The 20,318-nt window shown below is 48.0% G+C and overlaps 1 protein-coding gene across 8 annotated transcripts in view; it reads left to right on the top strand.

Annotated features, from left to right (window-relative positions):
- Window positions 1–20,318, top strand: part of Mtss1 (MTSS I-BAR domain containing 1) — a 138,729-nt gene that overhangs the window by 112,200 nt on the left and 6,211 nt on the right. For 4 of the 8 annotated variants that reach the window (XM_057791525.1, XM_057791520.1, XM_057791526.1 and 1 more), the window contains exons 7-11: window positions 11,419–11,576; window positions 13,172–13,279; window positions 14,525–14,622; window positions 16,461–16,671; window positions 19,510–19,629. In XM_057791525.1, coding sequence (XP_057647508.1) covers window positions 11,419–11,576; window positions 13,172–13,279; window positions 14,525–14,622; window positions 16,461–16,671; window positions 19,510–19,629 — 695 coding nt within the window. The remainder of the gene's footprint in view (window positions 1–11,418; window positions 11,577–13,171; window positions 13,280–14,524; window positions 14,623–16,460; window positions 16,672–19,509; window positions 19,630–20,318) is intronic. The other 4 variants (XM_057791518.1, XM_057791522.1, XM_057791519.1 and 1 more) reach the window with 2 other exon arrangements.

The raw sequence follows: 20,318 nt of genomic DNA, 5'->3' as shown, positions 1-20,318 counted from the left end.
TCCAGTGCGTGTTTTTCAGAGACTGATCTGTGATATGGTAATTCTCATGTTCCATTCGGAGATTTCAAATGCATCCGTGCAGACAAGCCTGGCATTAGCCTTGTCTTTGACCGTGGTAGACCCTTAAGACAGGATGTGGCTCGTAAACATCTTGTATCTACTTCTTAGTCCACAAATGTAATTGTTGACATTTTTATTCAGCTCTCCTTTAACTGTAGAGCTTGGTGATTAGTAATCTAACACGGTTTCAATATTTCTGTCGCAAACACTCTTAAGTGTTACGTTTTCTGTTAGGTGACATTTTAGAGGGATTTGGGATCTGCTCCATCCTGGGATAAGTGTACAAGGCTGGTGCTCACAAAGCCAAGAGCAAGGGACCAGAAAGAGGTGACTTGACCCTCAGAGAAGTTCTGGTCTGAGGCACTGGGTCAGGGGCAGAGCCAGCATTAGTAAATCGTGAAGGAGACAGGGCCACAGGAAGCTGAAGAAGTGGAGCTGGCCCAGGGCCTTGACCTCTGAGTGCAGTAACTTGGACGTAACTTGGATGTACTTCCTGCTCAAGTCTTTGGGATCCCAACAGTGAAGTAGCAGGATTCAAAACGGGGTGCTTTAAGTTACCTCTCTACTTCTGATTGACACATTACTGTGCACAACCAGCGTCCTTACTTCTCAGGATCTAACTTTCGGTGTTATTGTCATTGTTTATGTGTGTGTGAGTGAGTGGTGGGCGTTTCTGCGTCAAACACACGCAGGCAGATTTTCTGCTGCTGAGCCACATCCACAGTATATGGTTTACTAATTTATATTTAAAAATTGGTTTGAGAATGTAGCTCAGTCAGGAGAGTTGTTGGCTAGTACGTACAAGGCCCTGTGTTCCAGCCCTCAGCATGAGTTAATGGGTCTTCTGTTCCCACCTGTAACCACTAATGGTTTGTTTTGTCGGGATCTTGATTTGAGAAAGTTGGAATGTTGGTGTTAGATGTCTCCCCGTTTGTTTTTTGAGTCAGGGTCTCTCTGTATATCTGTGGCTGTCCTGGAACTCACTCTGTAGACCAGGCTGGCCTTGAACTCACGGAGATCTGCCTGCCTCTGCCTCCCAAGTGCTGGTATTGAAGGTGTTTATCACCACTGCAGGCTGATGTTAGCCCTTTAAGTAGGCAGATTCTTCCCCCCCTACCCAAGTATCTAGAAATCTAAGGTCATAAATACTGGGAATACTAGGGGTGGGGGATGCCCACAGAGTTCTGCACCAATAGAATGTTTACTATTGTGTTAAAAATTTAAATTCCTTAATATTTTTCACTGTAATGTTAGAACTATAGTTTTCTTTTTCCCTCCTAAGTTAAGGTTTTCCTATTAGGCATCTAACCGGCCTCTTCTGGGCATGTATTCTTTCCCTCGCTCTTTAGCAAACCCTTATCCTCTTGTTGTGGAAATTACCAAGTAGGAAGGGGAGGAGGACTTGAGTAGAAATGGCTGAGAAGGAAGGATATTGGCCAGGCAGGAGAGGGGAGCTTGGACTTTGTAGTTTCTGGAGGTCGTGGGTCTGATCACTACTGGAGTGTAAGTGCTCCAGCCAGCAGCTGTCGGACGCGAAGGGAAGGTTAGGCAGGCGCTGCTCGGATACCAGTTTGACGTTATTGTTTTCCTTTCCGTGTCAAATGTGTATCCTGCACTTCCTCACCGTGCGCCCCTGCCAGTGGATACTCAGGGTAAGTCTACGCTCCAAATCTCTGGTGGCTGGCTCCGGTGTGGTCCTTGCTGTGCGTTGTTCAGACCTATGCTAGCTATCCACGTTTTCCTGCTGGCTCAGAATAATCACTTGTGCTTATTTAATTTCTTATAAATTTAAGGAAATCATCTGTGTGTGTGTGTTAATTTGCTCAGGCATTTGCCCGTTGATGCTGTCGGCACCGTAGGAAGAATTGTGTCTTCATAAGTCAATATTAGATTCTACTAAGTTCTAAGAAGGCATCTACTAAGTCCTTTAAATACATCCTTGCATAGGAAGTCAATATATTTCTATATCCATGCATACATACCTAAGTAGATATGAATATATTTGTTGATTCCACATGCAAACAACTATGACCCTAAATACCAACTCCAAAGAGTTTTCGAGTCAGATGTGTTATTTTTAAGCCTGCAGAGTATCTACCCTTGTCTACCCAGGACCAATCATCTTCCAACAAGAGCAGAAATAGTTTTTACTTTGGCAGTTTGTGAAATGCTTCATTTCTAAGGCTTCATATCTTTCGATTCAACTCAAATTTTGATTCAGTTTAAATCAAAGTGATTTTCTTGGTCAGATGTGAACCTCGCTCTGGTGATCATGATGCTAAACTGCTATTGGCTCTGGAGTCTCACTGCTCATACCCCGTCTTGGGAAAGTGTCCGTGAGGTGTCCATGTGGCTCTCGTGCCTCAGTGGCCCATTGTTCTCTAAGCTCCCAAGAAGTGTTTGCATTGGGTCCTGTCACCTACAAGCTCCATTTGCATGGGTCTCCTTTGACAGGGCTTGGATGGCTGCTCTTGATGGGGACAGAGTCTTGCCTCTCTGTCATTTTGTGGTGCAACTGGGCTAGTCATTCCCCAGTTTAGAGAGGGCAATCCCTTCCTGGTCTCAGTATTGGGACTATGAAACCATATGAGAAACAGATCTCTCAGTGGCGTGTATGTATTTACAGTGTTGTGCAGCCAACCCCACTATCGTCGCTCCTGCCACCCTCTCCCCAGCTTTCCAGTTCCCAACACCCACTCCCCGGCTTTCAGATAAGCTGAATCATAACACATGCACCTCGAGTGACTGTCAGGTTTTGTTTTTGTTTTGAGACAGGATTTCTCTCTGTAGCCCTGGCACTCTCTCTGTGGACCAGGCTGGCCTCGAACTCACAGAGATCTGCCTACCTCTGCCTGTGGAGTTCTGGGATCAAAGGCATGTGCCACCAGTGCCCGGCTGCACTATCAAGTTTTCTAAGACCCTTTACAGCCGGGTGTAATCAGCCCGTGGGTTAAACAGCATTGTGTTTGTTTGAATTGCTAAGAGGTAAGATTGGAGTGAAGAAACCACACACAAGATTCTGCTCACTTCCAGGATGTCTCTGTAGCCCTTGCTGGTTCCCTGTGTTATGCACACAGGTCCCTAGGGCAAAGGGAGCTCTGTGGATCAGTCACAGTGTCTGTGGGCATAGAGGCAAGGAAAGACCAAATGAGTTTTAAGGCATGCTGGAAGGTATGGATCTTCTTTTGAGCAGTTTTGTGATAATTCTTGGGGTTTGTCAGTGTTGTTCAGTGTAGAGAGCATTTACTTAGCGTATACTAGGCCCTAGGTGTGTTCCCTTAACCCCTTTGCAACACTCCATAAACAAAGGAAAAAAGGGGAAAAATCTTTTTGATTGAAAATTGCTACTTCCCTCAAGTAACAGCTTTGGCTGTCCTGGAACTCGTTCTGTAGTCCAGGCTGACCTCGAATTTGCAGAGATCCACCTGCCTCTGCATCTCCTGGAATTAAGACCTTGTCCCACCACTGCCTGACTGCATCTCTTTCTTTCTCTCTCATTAAAAAAACAACCAGGCACCTAAAAATAATATAAAGTAAAATAAAAACAGACAAACCTTAGGACAAACACACCAAATAGCTGAAGAATAATACAAGACACACATAGATGTAGAAACACACATCTTCACTCACCCATAAAAACACATAGAAACACAACTATAAACCACAACAGAGGGACATACATTTTCTGTACATATGTTCTATATGCATAGATGGAGTTCAGAGGAGGGTTGCCTTGAGTTGGTGTGTGTGTGTGTGTGTGTGTGTGTGTGTGCATAATAACAGCTCTAGGAACCTCCACATTGGAAGTGATTCATAACTCTTCACAGATGAGTTTGTCCTGAGAGGAAGGACACTGTTTCTTTAAGGAACTCAAGTTCTCCCTAAAGCCAGCCCGTGCTCAGTGCTGTGATCAAGGTCAGCAAGAGATACAATGAGCCAAAGGGGAAGGGAGCAAGAGAGGCATTTTTAGACCTAGAGGACCAAATAGATGGAGACAAGGCTGTGACCTTGTAGTCAGGGGCTTGGGAGTCAGAGGTGCAGGGTAGACATGTCACAGGGGTGTCCTGGGTTGGGGGACCTTGTTTGTTTTTTTTTGTTTTTCTTAATATTTATTTATTATGTATACAGTGTTCTGCCTACATGTATGCCTGCAGGCCAGAAGAAGGCACCATATCTCATTACAGATAGTTGTGAGCCACCATGTGGTTGCTGGGAATTGAACTCAGGACCTCTGGAAGATCAGCCCGTGCAAGAGTTAAGAAACTGCTGAGCCATCTTCAGCCCTAGTTTTTATTTTCTAGAAATTAATGAGAATGCACAGTGTGGATTTTCTTTTAAGGGGAGGGTGGTGGTGGTGCCCATGTGTGCACCTGTCACAGGTCAGTGTCAGGTTGTTTTTCTATCGTGCTCCACCTTATTTTTGGAGGTAGTCTCTCGCTGAACTGGTTTCAGCCGGATTGATTGTCCAGCCAGTCTGGGAGATCCACCGGTCTCTGCCCCTCCTCTCCCCAGCACTGAGATTTCAGGTGTGTGCCTCTGCGGCCGACTTGTCATATCCTCATACTGGCAGAGCAAGCTCTTTACCCACAGAGAAGCACACTCTGGGCAGTTTACTACGGAGAGACCAACGAACAGCCTTGGTGATGGGATGGGAAGATGGGACACTGTGGACTCAAAGCTTTGGTGTCTTCTCCTCCCAGCTTATTAATACAGTCGCATGCAAAGAGGACCCCCAAGGGTTTTGTGGAGGTTTGAGGAGAAGCTTGAGCATTGTTGGCTGAAGTCCTTCTCTAGCCCCTCCTTTCCTGAGGTCAGGGGTTGGAGCTGAGCTGTTTTTTGTGGCAATCAGCCCCTCACTCTGAGCTGTGCGGGCCCTGTCTCCCACCACCCCATTGCGTCACCAGTCATTCAGGAAACTCCAAGAGTTTTCGAAGCTGAATACCAAGTTGAGTGTGTGTCATTTTCTAAGAAACCACAGTATTGTAACGTCTTACGAACTGTGATATCCGTGGTCCAGCTTGCTGTGGAGGAAGCGTTCTGTGTGTGTGCAGAGAAAGAATTGTCGGGCTCCCAGGAGAAGGCAGTGCGTAGAAAACACTGGAGGGTGGAACCGCGAAGAGGAGGGGTAGGTGGGTGGGCAGGAAGGTGGGCAGTCATTCCAGAAGGACGAGGTGTGGAGAGGGCACCGGGGAATCTGTGGTTGGGAGCTGGCATTCGTTTATACCTGATGGGTAGGTGTCAGCCACCATGGTGGATGCCTAGCCATGTTCTGAAAGGCGGCATGGTGGTACACCCTTCTGATTCCATTACTTGGGAGATGGTGTGGGTGGATCAGGAACTAAGGTAGCTGGCTGGTGCCCTATGACACAAATACAGGTTAAGAAGCTAAAAACAACTATTGGTCTTAGATGACCCAGAAATCTCTAGAGTGAAAAACACAAGGACACGGGAGAGATTGACTGTGTTGTTGATGTTTTATTACATAGAAGACTGTGGACTGGCAGGGGCCCCATTAGAGTCTGTTCAGGCTCTCTGTGGGCTCTCTGTAGCGTTCCTTTTTATTTTTAGACATGTTTTCTTTTGGGGATCATCAAACCTGTTATAAGCAGATGATGGCTTGTGTGGGACGGCAAGGGCAGGTCTCTCGAGAAAAGGGGATTCTTTCTCGAAATGTAAATTCCCAGTGTCACCTTGAATCTTTGTATCCTCCATCCTGTCCTATGTATCTCGTATGTGCCAGTGTTTACATTCCGTAGTTCATGGGCTGTAAGAGGCTACCAGTTGTTAATGGTACCGGTACTTTTCTGGACCACTGAAAAAGAGAGAAGGAGCGTTGCTAGCCATTATTGGTTGTAAGCTGCAAGGGATAGCAACATGGGAGAGTAGGCATTAGGATGGAGTTCAGCGATAATGTGTGTCAGGCAGATGGGGAAGGTGTTGTGTGGAGTTCTGGAGGCTCCTTCAGGGTCTGTCTCAGGAAGAAGAAAGGCCTTGGGCCATTTTGCTAGCATCCTGCAGCTGATTTGGGCCTGGGTTACTCTTCAGGGCCCCTTGCAACTCCTTATTTTGTGGGCTGCAGCATGGGGGATGGGCAGTCCCAGGTAACCACCTGGCGCTCTGGTCCAGCTGCTTAGGTGAAGGGTGTGGAGCTTTGGACATCACCAGAGGCTATGGTCACGAGGCACAGGGGGTGTGCGTTCCTGACCGAGAAGGCCTCAGGTGAGACTCCAGCTGTGCCCATTAGTGGCTCAGCACTGGGAATTGTGGTCCCGTGCAAGCCGCTTTGTTCCAGCTTCCCCATGGAAAAGCTACCAACTCCCGCCTTGAATGTTTATGTAAAGAAGGGGAGTAAATTGGTAATGCTGCTGGGATTCCATTTCAGAAAGCTTTGTAAACTCTCCTGGAAATTCCACTCCCGATGCCTAGCTCCTTCCTTCCTTCCTTGGCCCACAGCATGCTACCCATTATTGTAACATGGTGGCCTGGGAGAATTTTCTGCAGAAAGTAATCATGACTCCTCTCTCACGGGGACTCCTAAGGGCCTCCTGACCGGTGATCAGGATTCCCCAGCGTAAGTAGAATCAAGCCCTGGGCACTAGAGGAGTTGGGGGATGGGGTTGTCTGGAGGCTACAGATGACTTATTTTACAGAAAAGGCCAGATGGCTTTTCTTTGCTCAGGAATTTTGTCTGGAAAGCCATCCAAGGCATCCGGGCTCTCCATGTTGGCTACTTCTTGGTCCTAGAAGTTTTGGCTCTTAGGTCATTTAGGAGATGGTGGTTGAGCTCCTCGAGCACACACTCAGTGTCGTGCTATTGGCGTCTCGTTCCTTTGGAGAGATCTGAGCACCTACTGACTTCAGGCAACTATGCCCAATGAGCATATTCTCAGTGTATGAGAAGCTACAGTAAGAACAACAAGATACGGGGTTTACCCCGGTATGGTCCTCCCACCGGTAGCATAGACTGATCTTAAGTTAATAAATAGGTTAAGAGAAGTAACACAGGAAATCCAAAGGAGAGCCCCATGGTGGAGGACCAGAGTAAAGAACTTCCGAGGGTCAAGGAGGAGAATCCCGGTCGGGATTCCGAGCTTCCCGAAGACTGGAGAATTAAGTAGGGACACAGGATGAAGAGCTGTCAAGCAGGCGGGGAAGAGGAAATGCACACATGGAGATGAACAGTGCCCAGCCCTGGGGAAAGGGTAGAGTGGCAAAAGAAGGCCTAGCTTGTGAATGGACGGAGATTGATGCTCGCAAGTCCTCCAGGGGCAGGCTTTGTTAAGGATCTTGGATTTGTGGTGTTGGACTCTTCTTGAGAACAGTGGAAGCTGCTGAGAAGAGTGTATTTGTTGCCAGTGGAAAGCAACTCAGGCTTTTCTGGGCAGGCTGAAGAGATACTTCAGAAGCCAGGGTGGAGGGAGCAGAGGTGAGGCAAGGGGAAGGAGTCTGTGTGGTAGCAAGCATGCTCAGAGCCTTAGGACTGGAGACAAGACTGGGCAGCTCTTCCAGAGGACTCAGACTCAAGCCACATGGCGGCTCACAGCCTTCACTGACTCCAGTGTCAGGAGGTCCGACGTCCTCTCTGGCCTCTGCAGGCACTGCATGTGGACAGAACACTCATACATACAAAAGTAAATAAATCTTAAAAAGAGAAACCGAGCCTCAATGCCTGTGCTTGAAGGTGGCAGTGAGGACTCTTACCGAGCCGCCTGGAGGGCAATGATGGGCCGTTGCAGATCAGCCCTGAGCTCGTAGAGCCCAGGCCAGCGCACAGTGGAATGCTCTTAAGATCCGCATCTCTGCCGAGCACCTGCAGGCTTTCTCATATCACTGTTTCTTAATACAGTAATGATTGATACAACATATACTTTGAATCAGGTATGGTATGCAATCTAGAGACGGTTTAAAGTGTATGGGAGGCTCATTTAAATTATAGACTTCAGGATTTAGGCATATAAGGGGAGATACTACAACCCTGGAGAGACCAAGAGGCAGGTGTACTAAAATCAGCACAACTAAAATCAGACAGCTTAAAATCAGTATATCCAACAGAATTTCTTGAGCAATTACATATGTGTGCTTATAATATAATATATAATATAATATATAAATGTTTAATATACTGTGTATATATAAAATAAATATAATAATGTGGTGTGTCAGAATTTTTAAGAAATAATCATTGTGTTTTGGTCTGATATATCCTAAATAGAAATGTTTCCACTATAACCATAATTAGAGCAATCTTTACAGCTTATACTTATTTTAGAATGCTATAATTTAAAATCCTTTAATTATAACATAATACATATTTAAAATAACTTTGCTGTAGTTGTAGAGTAATTTAGATATGTATTTAGCAGATTCAATCATACACTCATTTTGCTTTCCTAGGTAAGGCCTATTTTTTATTTTCATTATTTTCTTCTGAGACAAAGTCTCAGTATAGAGCCCAGGCTGATCCTCCCGCTTTAGCTGTCTGAGTGCTAGGATTGCAGGCCCTTACCTCCACACCTGGAGCTGTTACTAACGACAACTAGATACATGCATCACAGCTGTGACAGGAAGTAAAGATGCAGTGTTATTTTAGAATTATAGAATACTTTTCATGTGCATATGTGTATGTGTGTGAATATATGTGTGCATGTGTGTAGAGGCCAAAGGTTGATTTCAGGAATCTTTCTGATTGCTCTTCCACTGTTTTTTTTTTTTTTTTTTAAGTACATTTTCACAAAATCCACCGTATTCTTTGGAAGTCGGACCCTTCAGTCAGACCTAGAGCTAGTCTAAATAGTTTCTCTAGACAGTTGGCTCAGGATCCTGTCTCTGCCTTCTGAGACTGGAACCATAGGTGGGCTGCTGTGCCGACCCAGCACTGAAGTAGCTCATCGGGGATTTGAACTCTGATCTTCCTGTTGTGTGACGTGCACTTTAATCACTGAGCCATCTCCCCAGCCCTGGTCCGTCATTTTAAAGTTTTTCTTCTTCAGAAGCTGGAGAGATAAATCAGCAGAGGGCCTGGGTTTGGTTCTTAGTACCCACAAGGCAGCTCCTGCCAACAGTAACTCTAGTTCCAGGGGTTCTGAAGCCCTCTTCTGGCCAAAATGGATACTGCATGTGTATGGTGCACACATATACAAGCAGGCAAAATTCCCATACGCGTACAATTAAAATAAATTATCCCAGCCCTCAGGAGGCGGGGCAGGCAGATCTCTGAGTCCGAGGCCAGCCTGGTCTACTAAGTGGGTTCCTCCAGGACAGCCAGCTCTTTTACACAGAGAAACTCTCAAAAAAAAAAAAATTTTAAATAAAATTAAATCTTTAAAAAATTAAAAGTAGAATTTTTCCTGAAATCAAAATATATCAAAGTATATTTGGTCAAAAATCACACATAGCAAAAAAAATCACAATAACCAAAAGGTACATGGTAGCGCACACCTTTAATCCCAGCACTCAGGAGGCAAAGGCAGGTAGATCTTGGTGAGTTTGACCAGCCTGGTATATAGAGTGAGTTCCAGGATAATCAAGACTACACGGGGAAACCCTGTCTCCAAAAAAAAAAAAAAAAAATTCAAATCATTACACAGAGATTTGCTCACTCTCCCAGCATGCTCCAGCTCTTCCTGATCCCCACCCCTGCTTCCCCACCAAGTTAAGAACATTCTGGTCTGATGTTTTGCTATTCAGATAGCATAGAAGAGACTGAGCAACTAAGGAATGACCCCACCCACCCTGGGCTAGGCCATGTTGCCCTACAGCCTAGCGAGAAAGAGCATGTGTTCACGTGCTCCAGGCCTTTGCTGTCAGTCATTTGTATGGTGGACAGACTCAGCACGCATGGATCTGTTTGCACGAGTCAGCTCTTCCCCTTGAGGCAGGCCATGGCAGGTAGACGTCTATGAGACGGAGTTGATTGTAGCTGGAACGTCCCAGAATGGGAGCATGGCTTCATTGTTTTCTGTCTGCTAAGTGCACTCGAAACCAGTTAAATACAGGTAGCCAGGTCGTACGTACGGCTGGTGCCCTGCTGTGCTGGGTGAGGAAATTAAAGGCACGGCAGAGGGTTGTCTGGAGGGCTAGGTAGTGACTAAGTGGAAGACAAGGAGAGTGGGTCACCCAAGAGGGTTGGAAATTTCCCACAAAGCAGTTTTCATACATACGGTAACCATTGGATAGGCTCTGTCTCTGACCTCTGCCTTGGAGAATCCTTTGACCTCTGCGCTTTGACTTCCTCTTCAACGTGAGCAGCTAGGATAACCCCGAAAAGAAACAAGCACTTATAGAGCGCTTGCTGTATACACAAGTAGATATCCTGAGGGATAGCAGGAGAAGGCCAAAACCTTGCCCTGAAGAAGTTTAGAAATTCTTCCTCTGACTCGGGTGTGGGTAAAGTTCGTTTGCCGAAAGTCCAGCATGGAAGCTCAAGAGCTGGTTTCTTGTGCGTGACCCCGGTGTGTCCCCCATCAGCAGGTCATGTCGACACTGGTTGTTCCTCTGGACTTAGTGCTGTCTGCTCACATTTACCTCCTCGTGCAGCAGACGGCTTCTGTAAAAGACCGACTATTTTTGGTCTCTGGGCCACATAGGCAGCTAGAGAAGTTGCAGACAGCATATAAATAAGTGCCCTAATAAAACTTTATTTACACAGACAGCTATTCCTGTTTCAGAGTTGTTTAATTGATTCATACTCTGTCTGAAACTGTAAGATGCTGTCTGGATAACTAGGGGCTGGAGGTGTACCCAGACAGGTAAATGATACAGGCTTTTCTCTGTATAGCTAACTCTCAAAGTCTGGCTACCAGGCTCCTTCCATCAGAAAGCTATTGGAGCTCTGTACTAGGGAGTTAGATGAACAACCAAGGATTTCTAGATCCAAGGGCCAAGAGCTGAAGAACCCACTATTGTTTTCAGGGACTGAGACTTCTGCCCAAACAGAAGCTTTCTGATTAAGTTGAGCCTGACAAAGCCAGCTTGTGTCCATTTTTGGAAATCCTAGCCGCTCACCTAGCTCCCATCCCTAGCCTCTTCCAGATACTCTGAAGAAACGAATGCTCTTGCTGTGTTTCCCAAGGGTGTGCTGGCTGGCACAGGGCTCTGCAGGGTTGCACAAGCCAGGAGGTCATCCCAGGAGGTGCCCCTCGTCACAGATAAGCCAGATAAATAGCCCTACAGACATTAGAAACTGGAAATAGATACTCCTAAAAAAGCGACTATTTTCGGTCTTATGGGAGCCACGAATAAGTCATGTTTTTAAGTCCTGGAAAAGGGTTGCCTTCCCCTCAGGACGTCAGAAAAGGGAATGTTTTTCTAGAAGCTGGCATTGGGCAGGCTGACCTTGTGGCTTTGTTTTGTTCCCAGGGAGAGGTGACATCCAGCCTCAGTTGGACAGCGCCCTCCAGGATGTCAACGATAAGTATCTCCTGCTGGAAGAAACGGAAAAGCAGGCTGTGCGGAAAGCGCTGATCGAAGAACGTGGCCGATTCTGCACTTTCATCTCCATGCTGCGGCCCGTGATTGTAAGTTGACGGAAACTCTAAAGGCTTGAACTGTGCAGTGCGGAGGGGCTTTCTTTCTTGGTTTGTGCATCGGCCAGCCTGTTAGTGACCACCCACTGCTGTCAGGAATCACAGTGGAGGAATCCTGTCCCCACAGCAGAGATTCTCATCAAGGTGCTGATGTCCATGTGACCCTCTCCTGGATCACAGTTCTTAGCAACACATATCCTTGGTGGGAGAAGGGTCACTTGTTTGTCCCGGCTGTCCAGCATCAGATAACCACTCAGAAATCCATAATTTGCAATACTATAGCTCTGCTATAGGCCCAAAGCAGTTTCTTTATTCATTAACCAATAAAAACAACACATAGACAGAAGGACCTCCCTCTCACACCATATCCTACTTGGTTTTTGTTTTTAACTGAGTTGAGATCTCACATTTCTGTTCTTGGTGGCCCAATCACCATGTAATCCCAGCACTTTGGAGGCTGATACAAGACGATTGCTGTGAAGTTTAGACAAGCCTGGGCTATATAGTAAGTTTTAGGCTACCTAGGGCTAGAGTGAGACTTGGTCTTAACAATCCTTCCTACTTCTCCCCCATCAAAACAAAACAACAAAACAGAAAGCCTGTTTAAAGAGTCAGCAGCAGCACCTACCAACTAGATAGGAAAATTCTGTGGCCCACTCTAGACCCACTGTATCTAAAACTCTGAGCCTGGGGCCCCTGCATCTGTCTTAAGTGCCAGGAAGCACCTCAGTGGATCAGTTCCCAACCTCAACTCTTCCCTCCCTCCCTCCCTCCCTCCCTCCCTCCCTCCCTCCCTCCCTCCCTCCCTCCCTCCCTCCCTCCCTCCTTCCCTCCCTCCCTTGTTTTTGCTTTTCTTTCTGGATTTTTGAGAGAGGGTTTCTCTGTGTAGTCTTGGCTGTGTAGACCAGACTGGCCTCAAACTCACAGAGATCCACCTGCTCTGCCTCCCGAGTGCTGGCCTTAAAGGTGTGGGCCACCACCGCCAAAGACGTCCCACTTTAAGTCATGTAAACCACGTGCATGCTACAGCTGAGTTTGCAGTAGTCATTCTCGGAGGATGCCAAAGGCTCTCGTGCACCTCAGATTTGCTCAGATTTGAGGTGTACCTGGGCCCACAGTTCCTGCTGGCACTCGGGAAGGTGACCAAAATGTTTGCAGTCCTTGCTTCATTCCCACTTGCTGGTTGTTGAGATGGGGCAGGGGATGACAAGAAACAGGGACAGTTAATACTGTTGAACACTTGATCTGTCATAAAGATCTGGACTTAAGTATCCCTAAGATATGGTAGCCATTGAGGGCTCCCTACGCCCGTGGAAGGATCCCCTGAAAACACATGAGTAGGCCATCCGAGGCACTGTGAGGATGCTCCCTGTCCCCCCATTGTCCCTAGCACACAGCTCACTCTCACTGCCGTTTCCTTTTCTCTTTCCACAAAGAAGATATACACATCCCCTTCAGCTTAGATTCCTATCCCAGGTGCCTTTCCTGTAAGGTTGACAAGGTCACGCCGTGACCCAGGCAAAAGTGGTTGGAATAAGACAATGAGGGAAACCACATAGTGATGTGCACAAATCGCTTCCCTGTAGGAGGAAGAGATCTCCATGTTGGGAGAAATTACCCACCTTCAGACCATATCGGAAGACCTGAAGAGCCTGACCATGGACCCTCACAAACTGCCCTCCTCAAGTGAACAGGTAGGGATTGTGGGCCAAGCGCTCGGGGACGAGTCAAAGCGATGGAATCCAGGGCTCTGGTCCGGGTTCTGTATGTTAGGTTTATATCCTTTGTGTGAGCCACCTTAGCTCACCTTCACTCTCACTCCCATTTTGTCGGGAAAGGTGCTGAGATTCTGAGAGACGAAGGCGCTTAACCAGGCCTCCACTCTAATATGTGATGTGACTAAGGTTTAAGTCAAGTAATTGATGACCAGAAGCTGTGCTCATCCACCCTGCGGGCATGAGCTGTCCTAGGAACCTGACCTCATGTGATTCTGTATCATTGCGATCCTCTCTGGGGCTAGTCAAGTCAGCCATGGGACCCTCCGCTGGGGAAAAGATAGCACTTTTTTTTTTTTTTTTTTTTTTTTTTTTTTTTGGGTTTTTCGAGACAGGGTTTCTCTGTAGCTTTGGTTCCTGTCCTGGAACTAGCTCTTGTAGACCAGGCTGGCCTCGAACTCCCAGAGATCCGCCTGGCTCTGCCTCCTAAGTGCTGGGATTAAAGGCGTGCGCCACCACCGCCCGGCTAAGATAGCACATTTTAAATGCTTTATTCCTTTGATGTGTGTGACATTAGCACGCTGTCAAGTCTGAAGAGATGTCCGGGGCACAGAGGACGAATCATAGGCTGGTTTGAGCCCTCTGCGTGCAGCTGTCTGCTTGGGCAGTCAGCTCAGAAAGACAAATTTGGAAGCTTTTTGATTTTCTGTCTATGAAATTTTTCTATTAAACTAGAGCATGCATTGACTCGGTGAGTAGACCTGAGCAGAGTATCTCTTAAGGGAGCAGGACACTCAATGGCTCTTTGTCGCTGGGATAGGGTTGGCTTCCTCTTGATTCTGTGAGGGTTCCATGTTTCTAGCCCTAGCCAAATAGGGTGCAAGTGACTACTGAGCGTCAAGAGGTTGGAGTGCTGTCCACAGGCCCTAAACCACTATCGTCTCGAGGGAGTTGCAGGATGGAGATGCTGCTGATTTTAGCCTACGGTACAAATAGCTTTTAGGAGTTGTTAGTCCATCGCTGCGATTACCTTTTTCTCCTGATATTTCAGGATTTTCTCCTTCTAACTCCTTGTTAACTCTATAGTTTTTTGCTTGTCTCAGAAGGACTGTGACCTCGAAGGATAGGTAGTGTGGCTCTTAGGTTAAAACATGACCCCTGTGAGGGTCGCATTTTCATCCTGTGTGTGATGTGTGCATGAAGCCCCTCTCCTCTGCCCTTCAGGTGATTTTGGACTTGAAAGGTTCTGATTACAGCTGGTCCTATCAGACGCCACCCTCGTCACCCAGCACTACCATGTCCAGAAAGTCAAGTGTCTGCAGGTGAGTGAAGTCCCGAGTCTCCTTGTGCAACATGACCAGGAGCCTGGCCTTTCCCCAGGAGGCGTCTGTAGGAAACAGGGTGTAGACAAGTGGAGAATGCTCTCTGGTCTTAGTCTGTTTCGCCTCCCCCAGGTACTCTCACAGCGAGCCCAAGGCTGATTTTTTCTTTGTGTTTTGAAGAAGTCGACCCAATAGTAGCTGGAACAGAAGTCACAATGGCTTCTGGCCATGTCTCACACACATTTCTGTAGTTTTAAAGTCCGTCCAGTTTTTGTGTCCCCTCTTTCCCCTCATGCCAAGTCACAATGTTACTCGTGGAAATGGACAATCATTTGAAATAGACCTGGGTTCTGTAGGACCATTGCCTAGTTCCAGGAGGCAGCTGCTCTTGGCCTGCTTAGGGGCAAAGTTTATTTTGTTCCTGAACGGTGGGAGCGTCTTCGGACATCACTTCCTGCCCTGCCTGGTGCAGTAGAGCACTTGCTGCCAGTCATTTGACTTTGCAAAATCAAATGGATGTGAGGTAGCCCGAAGAGGGAGCGGGGATCTGCCCAAGTCTGCAGGAGATGCCGCTCAGCACCCTGCTGTGTTTCATTTCTCCCTGGAGAGAGTGGGGCAGGGGCAGGCAGGTTTGGTCAAGAGGCTTTGTCCTGCTGTCTTCCCCAAAGATGTTGCCTGGTTTTTCTGGTCACCTTTCACGGGCTCTGTGTTTCTGTAAGACAGGACAATAGTTTTTTCTTTCCGTAGCTCAGTAAGGTTCTCCTCATAGGGTAAAACAAGCCTCATTCTGCCTTCTCTGCCTCGTAGCCTTACTCCATTGCACTGACAAGAGCTGTCTGGAGTCAGTCATGCACCCCTGTGTCTGACCGGTCACTGCACGTCATCCTAGCATAGGATAGCCACACAGTGTGTTCCCCTAATGCATCGTCTTTAGATTAGAAACCACAGACCCCGGTTTGCAAACCTCAAGGCTTGCTTCTTACCCCAGGTGCTTCTGTAATTGCCTTTGACATTTTTGCTCTGCCTGCCTGGAACAGGGACTCTCTACTCTTCTTTCTGGTTTCCGTAGGAGCATATATGCTCTTACTAGGGAACGAAGTGCAGGCGGAGCTCTTCAAAGGTGGGAGCCATTGTTCTACTTCCGACTTATTGGTTCACCTTAAACATGAGCAGCTTAGCATTGATGGGCTTTTCTAATTCCAAGCCTCCTATGCCATTAGACAGATAGTTCAACAGAGAAACACCCACAGAAGAGTCAAGGCAGTGGTCAGTTCACCAGCTCTGGTAATAAAATAAAATAAAATGCTTGCACTCAGTCATGCCAAGTTTATTTGCTGATATGTTTGGCAGGGTGGATGGAATTCATCTTAGGATAGTGTCAGCCAGTGCTGTTTAGCCGTGTGGCCTCTGGTCATCTGGAGCCAGATATTCGTCCCAGGATGTGAGACCATGTCACATGCTGTGGATTTAGTGCGTTCTGCTCCAGGGTCATGGTCATCACAGGCAGATGAGGTCATCCCCACTTTTTCTTTATATCACAAGTGTTGGCCCCGCAGCTTTGTTGGTAAGTGGCATAATAGAGTTGGGCCTTGTTGGCTTTTTAAAAGAAAAACTTCCAGGCTTGTATTCTGAGCCTGTCACATTGTATCCTCTGAAACCTGAGACCCACCTAAAAAAGCCTTTCATTTACCAGCTTGATTTGGTCTTTGGCAACATGTTCTGGGGTTTATACTACTTCTCCAGGGCAGGGGCTAATACTGTTTTGTCTTGTGTGTGTGTGCTCTTTCCTCACCCTGCCCCTTCTCCTCCATGCCTGCCCCTCCGCTTGGCCCTTATAGCAGTCTGAACAGTGTCAACAGCAGTGACTCCCGGTCCAGCGGCTCCCATTCCCACTCCCCCAGCTCACATTACCGCTACCGCAGCTCCCACCTGGCCCAGCAGGCACCCGTGAGGCTGTCCAGCGTGTCCTCCCATGACTCAGGATTCATATCCCAGGACGCCTTCCAGTCCAAGTCGCCGTCCCCCATGCCACCTGAAGCTGCCAACCAGGTAAGGACGTCCTTGACCCAATGAGCAACAGGTGCACAGGGTACCTGGCCACTGTTGAGGGGTGGAGCCAAATCCTAGTCTTTTAAGATAATGTCCCAAAGGGAGAGGTGCTCTATGTTGGGCTGGAAGCCTATCTCAACATCCAGTAATAATTAAAATGCCATGTTGGTTTGGCAGGCTATCACATGTAAGTAGATAGCCTCAAAGAGCTGGGCTCTCTCCTACATCCCTGTAAGTGCCCAGTCTGGTGTGTTATGACCCACAATGGGGACACCCTCTTCATATCACCTCCCCGATGGCACAGTTGAATAGTTATTCCCTATGCTCTTAAGTGCCCCACCGTCAGTTGTGTTGCCACTGAGAAGGTGGCCCAAGCACCCGTGGACAATTCTTTCGGCACTTTCATCCAGGGAGAAGGAAGGATATGTGATCTCTACCTCTGTTTTAGTTTGGTACCCGCCTAGTTCAATGTTCCTGCTGCCTCGGCATGCAGGAACTGGACCAGACATTGGGTGCCCCTCATGTGTGTTGTTTTGTGTATATGTCCTTCAGGGCTCCTGTTTCTTAGGACCGGTTAGTCACATCTGGCTCAACACTCCTTAATACGGGAGGGACATGATTGGTGCCACCACCTATTGGATCCCATAGCGCCACCTGCTGGTGGGGGGTAGGAGCTGGACCAGAGAACTTTGTTGCGTAGCCAAAGCTAGCAAGAACAGAGTCTCCTGCTTCAAAGCTCTGCAGCATTACTGAGCCGTCTGAGGACATAGGGTGTCCTCCCTTCTCCTTCCCCTTTAGACTCAGCTTCCCACAGGAAGGTTCAGGGCGAGCGCTGCATTTACTTTCAGTGTGTGTGTCTTAGCCGGAGTGCTTTGTCTTGACGCCCTGGGCTTCTGTTCCTCCTCTGTGCTTCACTAAACCGTGTGCCTGCCGTGCTCCCATGAGTGCATGTGGTCAGAGGAGGGCAGAACCTTTGCCTCCTGAAAGGCCATTCAATATGCAGTAGAGCTGTCTGTGGCTAACGGATTGGAAATTAACATATGTTGTACCCCCATAACCCTTCCTGAGAAAGCAAAGCCTTCTATCCTTTTCATGCCCAAGCATGGTTTCTGCTCCAGTAACATTGGGAAGGCAAAAGGTATTAAATTGGGGGTTTCTGACCCCTGAAAGCCTGTACCTGCCTGGCTCATACCCAAGAGTAGAGGATCTGGAGCTAGGGAGCTGGCTCAGTCAGCAGAGAGAACCCGTGGCTCAAGCACAAAGTCTCAGATTCGATTTTCGACACCCGTTTAAAGTCAGGTGAAGTGGCACATGTCTGTCACCGTAGTTAACGTTGGGAGGATGGAGACAGTTAATGTAGCCAATCAGTTTCTTGGTTTGGTGAGAGACGTCTCAAAAAAGCAGGGTAGACAGCAGTAGAGGGCATCCATCACCAACCTCTGCCTGGCCTCACACATCGGTAGGGTTTCTCTATCTTTTGTTGGTGCTAGATGTGGAACCCATGTGGACACACACACGGTAGGCTTTCTGTATATTGGGTGTGGAACCCAGGGTCTCTCAGATGCCAGGCAAGCGATTGACCATTGTCTTACACCCCCAGCCTTAGGGAGCTATACTAAACCACAGGGAATTGCAGAACTCAAAGGAGAAGTGTTCTTTTTCACACAGCTGCTTGTAATCTACAGTAAAGAGGAACTAGTAAGGCCTCTGCTGAATCATACCAGCCAGGAGGTTCCACCTTCCCTGTGGTGTAGTTAGGTACTGTTGATCCCCTTCTCAAGGTGAAACCCCCTGGGGCTTAGAACTTGAAGCCTCCAGTTCCACAGCTGGGAAATGATAGAGAGGAAGCATTAATACGAACCTTTACATTTCTGATCATGGGTTGCAAACCAGACACCAAGTTACCGAGTATGTATTTGATTCTTTGACCTTGCAGGATGGGAAGCTATTGTGGGCTTTAGAAATTTCAAAGCCTGTCCCCAGTGACACACCTCCTCTAACAAGGCCACACCTTTTAATCCCTCTGAAACAGTTTCACCCACTGCTGATCAACTATTCAAACATGGGACCCATTCTCACTCAAACCTCCACCCCAGGATACAAAGACAAGGCATATCAGTGACCACAAAGGTAGAATCTCTACTGCTTCAGAGTGTCAGATAGCCAGGCTAGGACAGGAAACCGGCAGGCACGTGGACTTAGTGCTCTCAGCACTGGGATGTTTCCCACCTGGTCCTCTGGTCCTGTCCGGAGGCTTCAGCCTGCAGTGTGCTGGCCACTGGAAATATACACGGATCACAGGATTTCCCTATGCAAATTCTCCCCAGTCAGGGTACCTCCAATGTGTCCCACCTTATGGAGCAGACGCTGTTGTCAGAATTAGAGCTGTTTGTGTCATCACGGCTGCCTAGGGACACTTTTGTGCGGGGTACAATACTTGTGCACCTACAAGGTCCTCCCTGGAGACCCGGGCTTGTGGTATATTACCATATGCCCGAGAGCACAGCCTTGCCGGAAGGTTCAGTGTGTTGAGCCGGTGTTCCTCTACCAGGCACAGGTACCAGTTGATGCCTGCAGGCCCCATAGTCAGCAGGCCAGAGCTTGACTGGATCTCACATTGCTTTCCAGGGGCTTTCTTAAAACCTGTGTGGGTGAAAAATAAGCCTTAACTTACCCTCTGCTTCTCTCGTCCCTCCCTCTTCTGTGTGTCTGTCTGTCTGTCTCCCTCTCTGTACGTGCCCTTCCCACCCTGTCCTTTCTTTATTTTCATTATGATTTCTGGTGGCTTGTGGTTTGATTTGTTGGTCCCCTCGTGTGGCTCCCCCCCCCCCGCTGCAGAACTCATCCAGCTCGGCCTCCTCGGAAGCATCGGAAACCTGCCAGTCAGTGAGCGAGTGCAGCTCCCCCACCTCAGTCAGCTCAGGCTCCACCATGGGCGCCTGGGTGTCCACAGAGAAGGTGACTGGCCAGGGCTACAGCCACGGTGGGCTGTTCTTCCTGATCTGCCCCCTGCTTACTGTACACGCAGCTGTCGCAGCTGTAGGGACCTGGAAATTCAGGATCTGCTCAAGAGCTGGGCCCTCTGTGGGATAGGACCTGAGCAGGTCGAGGATCCCTGGCTGCCCAGCAGTGGGTTTAGTGAGGCAGAGGAAAGGGAGGTGGGGAATTTGGAGATGTGAAGACTTCTTCCCGGAGCAGGTGTCTGTGTCCATCTGATCTCCCCTCTTCCTCCCTGAACATCCCACAAGACTGTTGGATGTGCCGTCCCCCTGTGTTGGAGGTCACGTGCTTTCCTGCCTTTTCGTTTGCACCCCGACCCCCCCTCACCTCCATGTGGAATCTGCTCCCGAGCCGTGTGACGACTGGGAAACCTGGAATGACCAGATTCATTTGCAGACGTATCGAGCCAATCCCTGGCCCAGTGGAATTATGCCTCACCAGTTCACAAAATTAGCCTCTAAGAACATTGCAAATTAACGATAATGATCAATTTCTAAACCATCTTGAAACCCAGCTCAGATATTTCCCCGACCAGTACTTACTGGGTGTCACGTCAGTGCGGTCTCTGCATCCTGACTCTCGCTCTGCGTCAGGCGTCATCCGCGGGCAAGAGAGCCTCCATGTTGTTTTCTTTGTACATATTCAGG

The sequence above is a fragment of the Chionomys nivalis genome, chromosome 17 (genome assembly GCF_950005125.1).
Source record: "Chionomys nivalis chromosome 17, mChiNiv1.1, whole genome shotgun sequence".
NCBI classification, from domain to species: domain Eukaryota; kingdom Metazoa; phylum Chordata; class Mammalia; order Rodentia; family Cricetidae; genus Chionomys; species Chionomys nivalis.
This window is presented reverse-complemented; position numbering and strand designations above follow the sequence as displayed.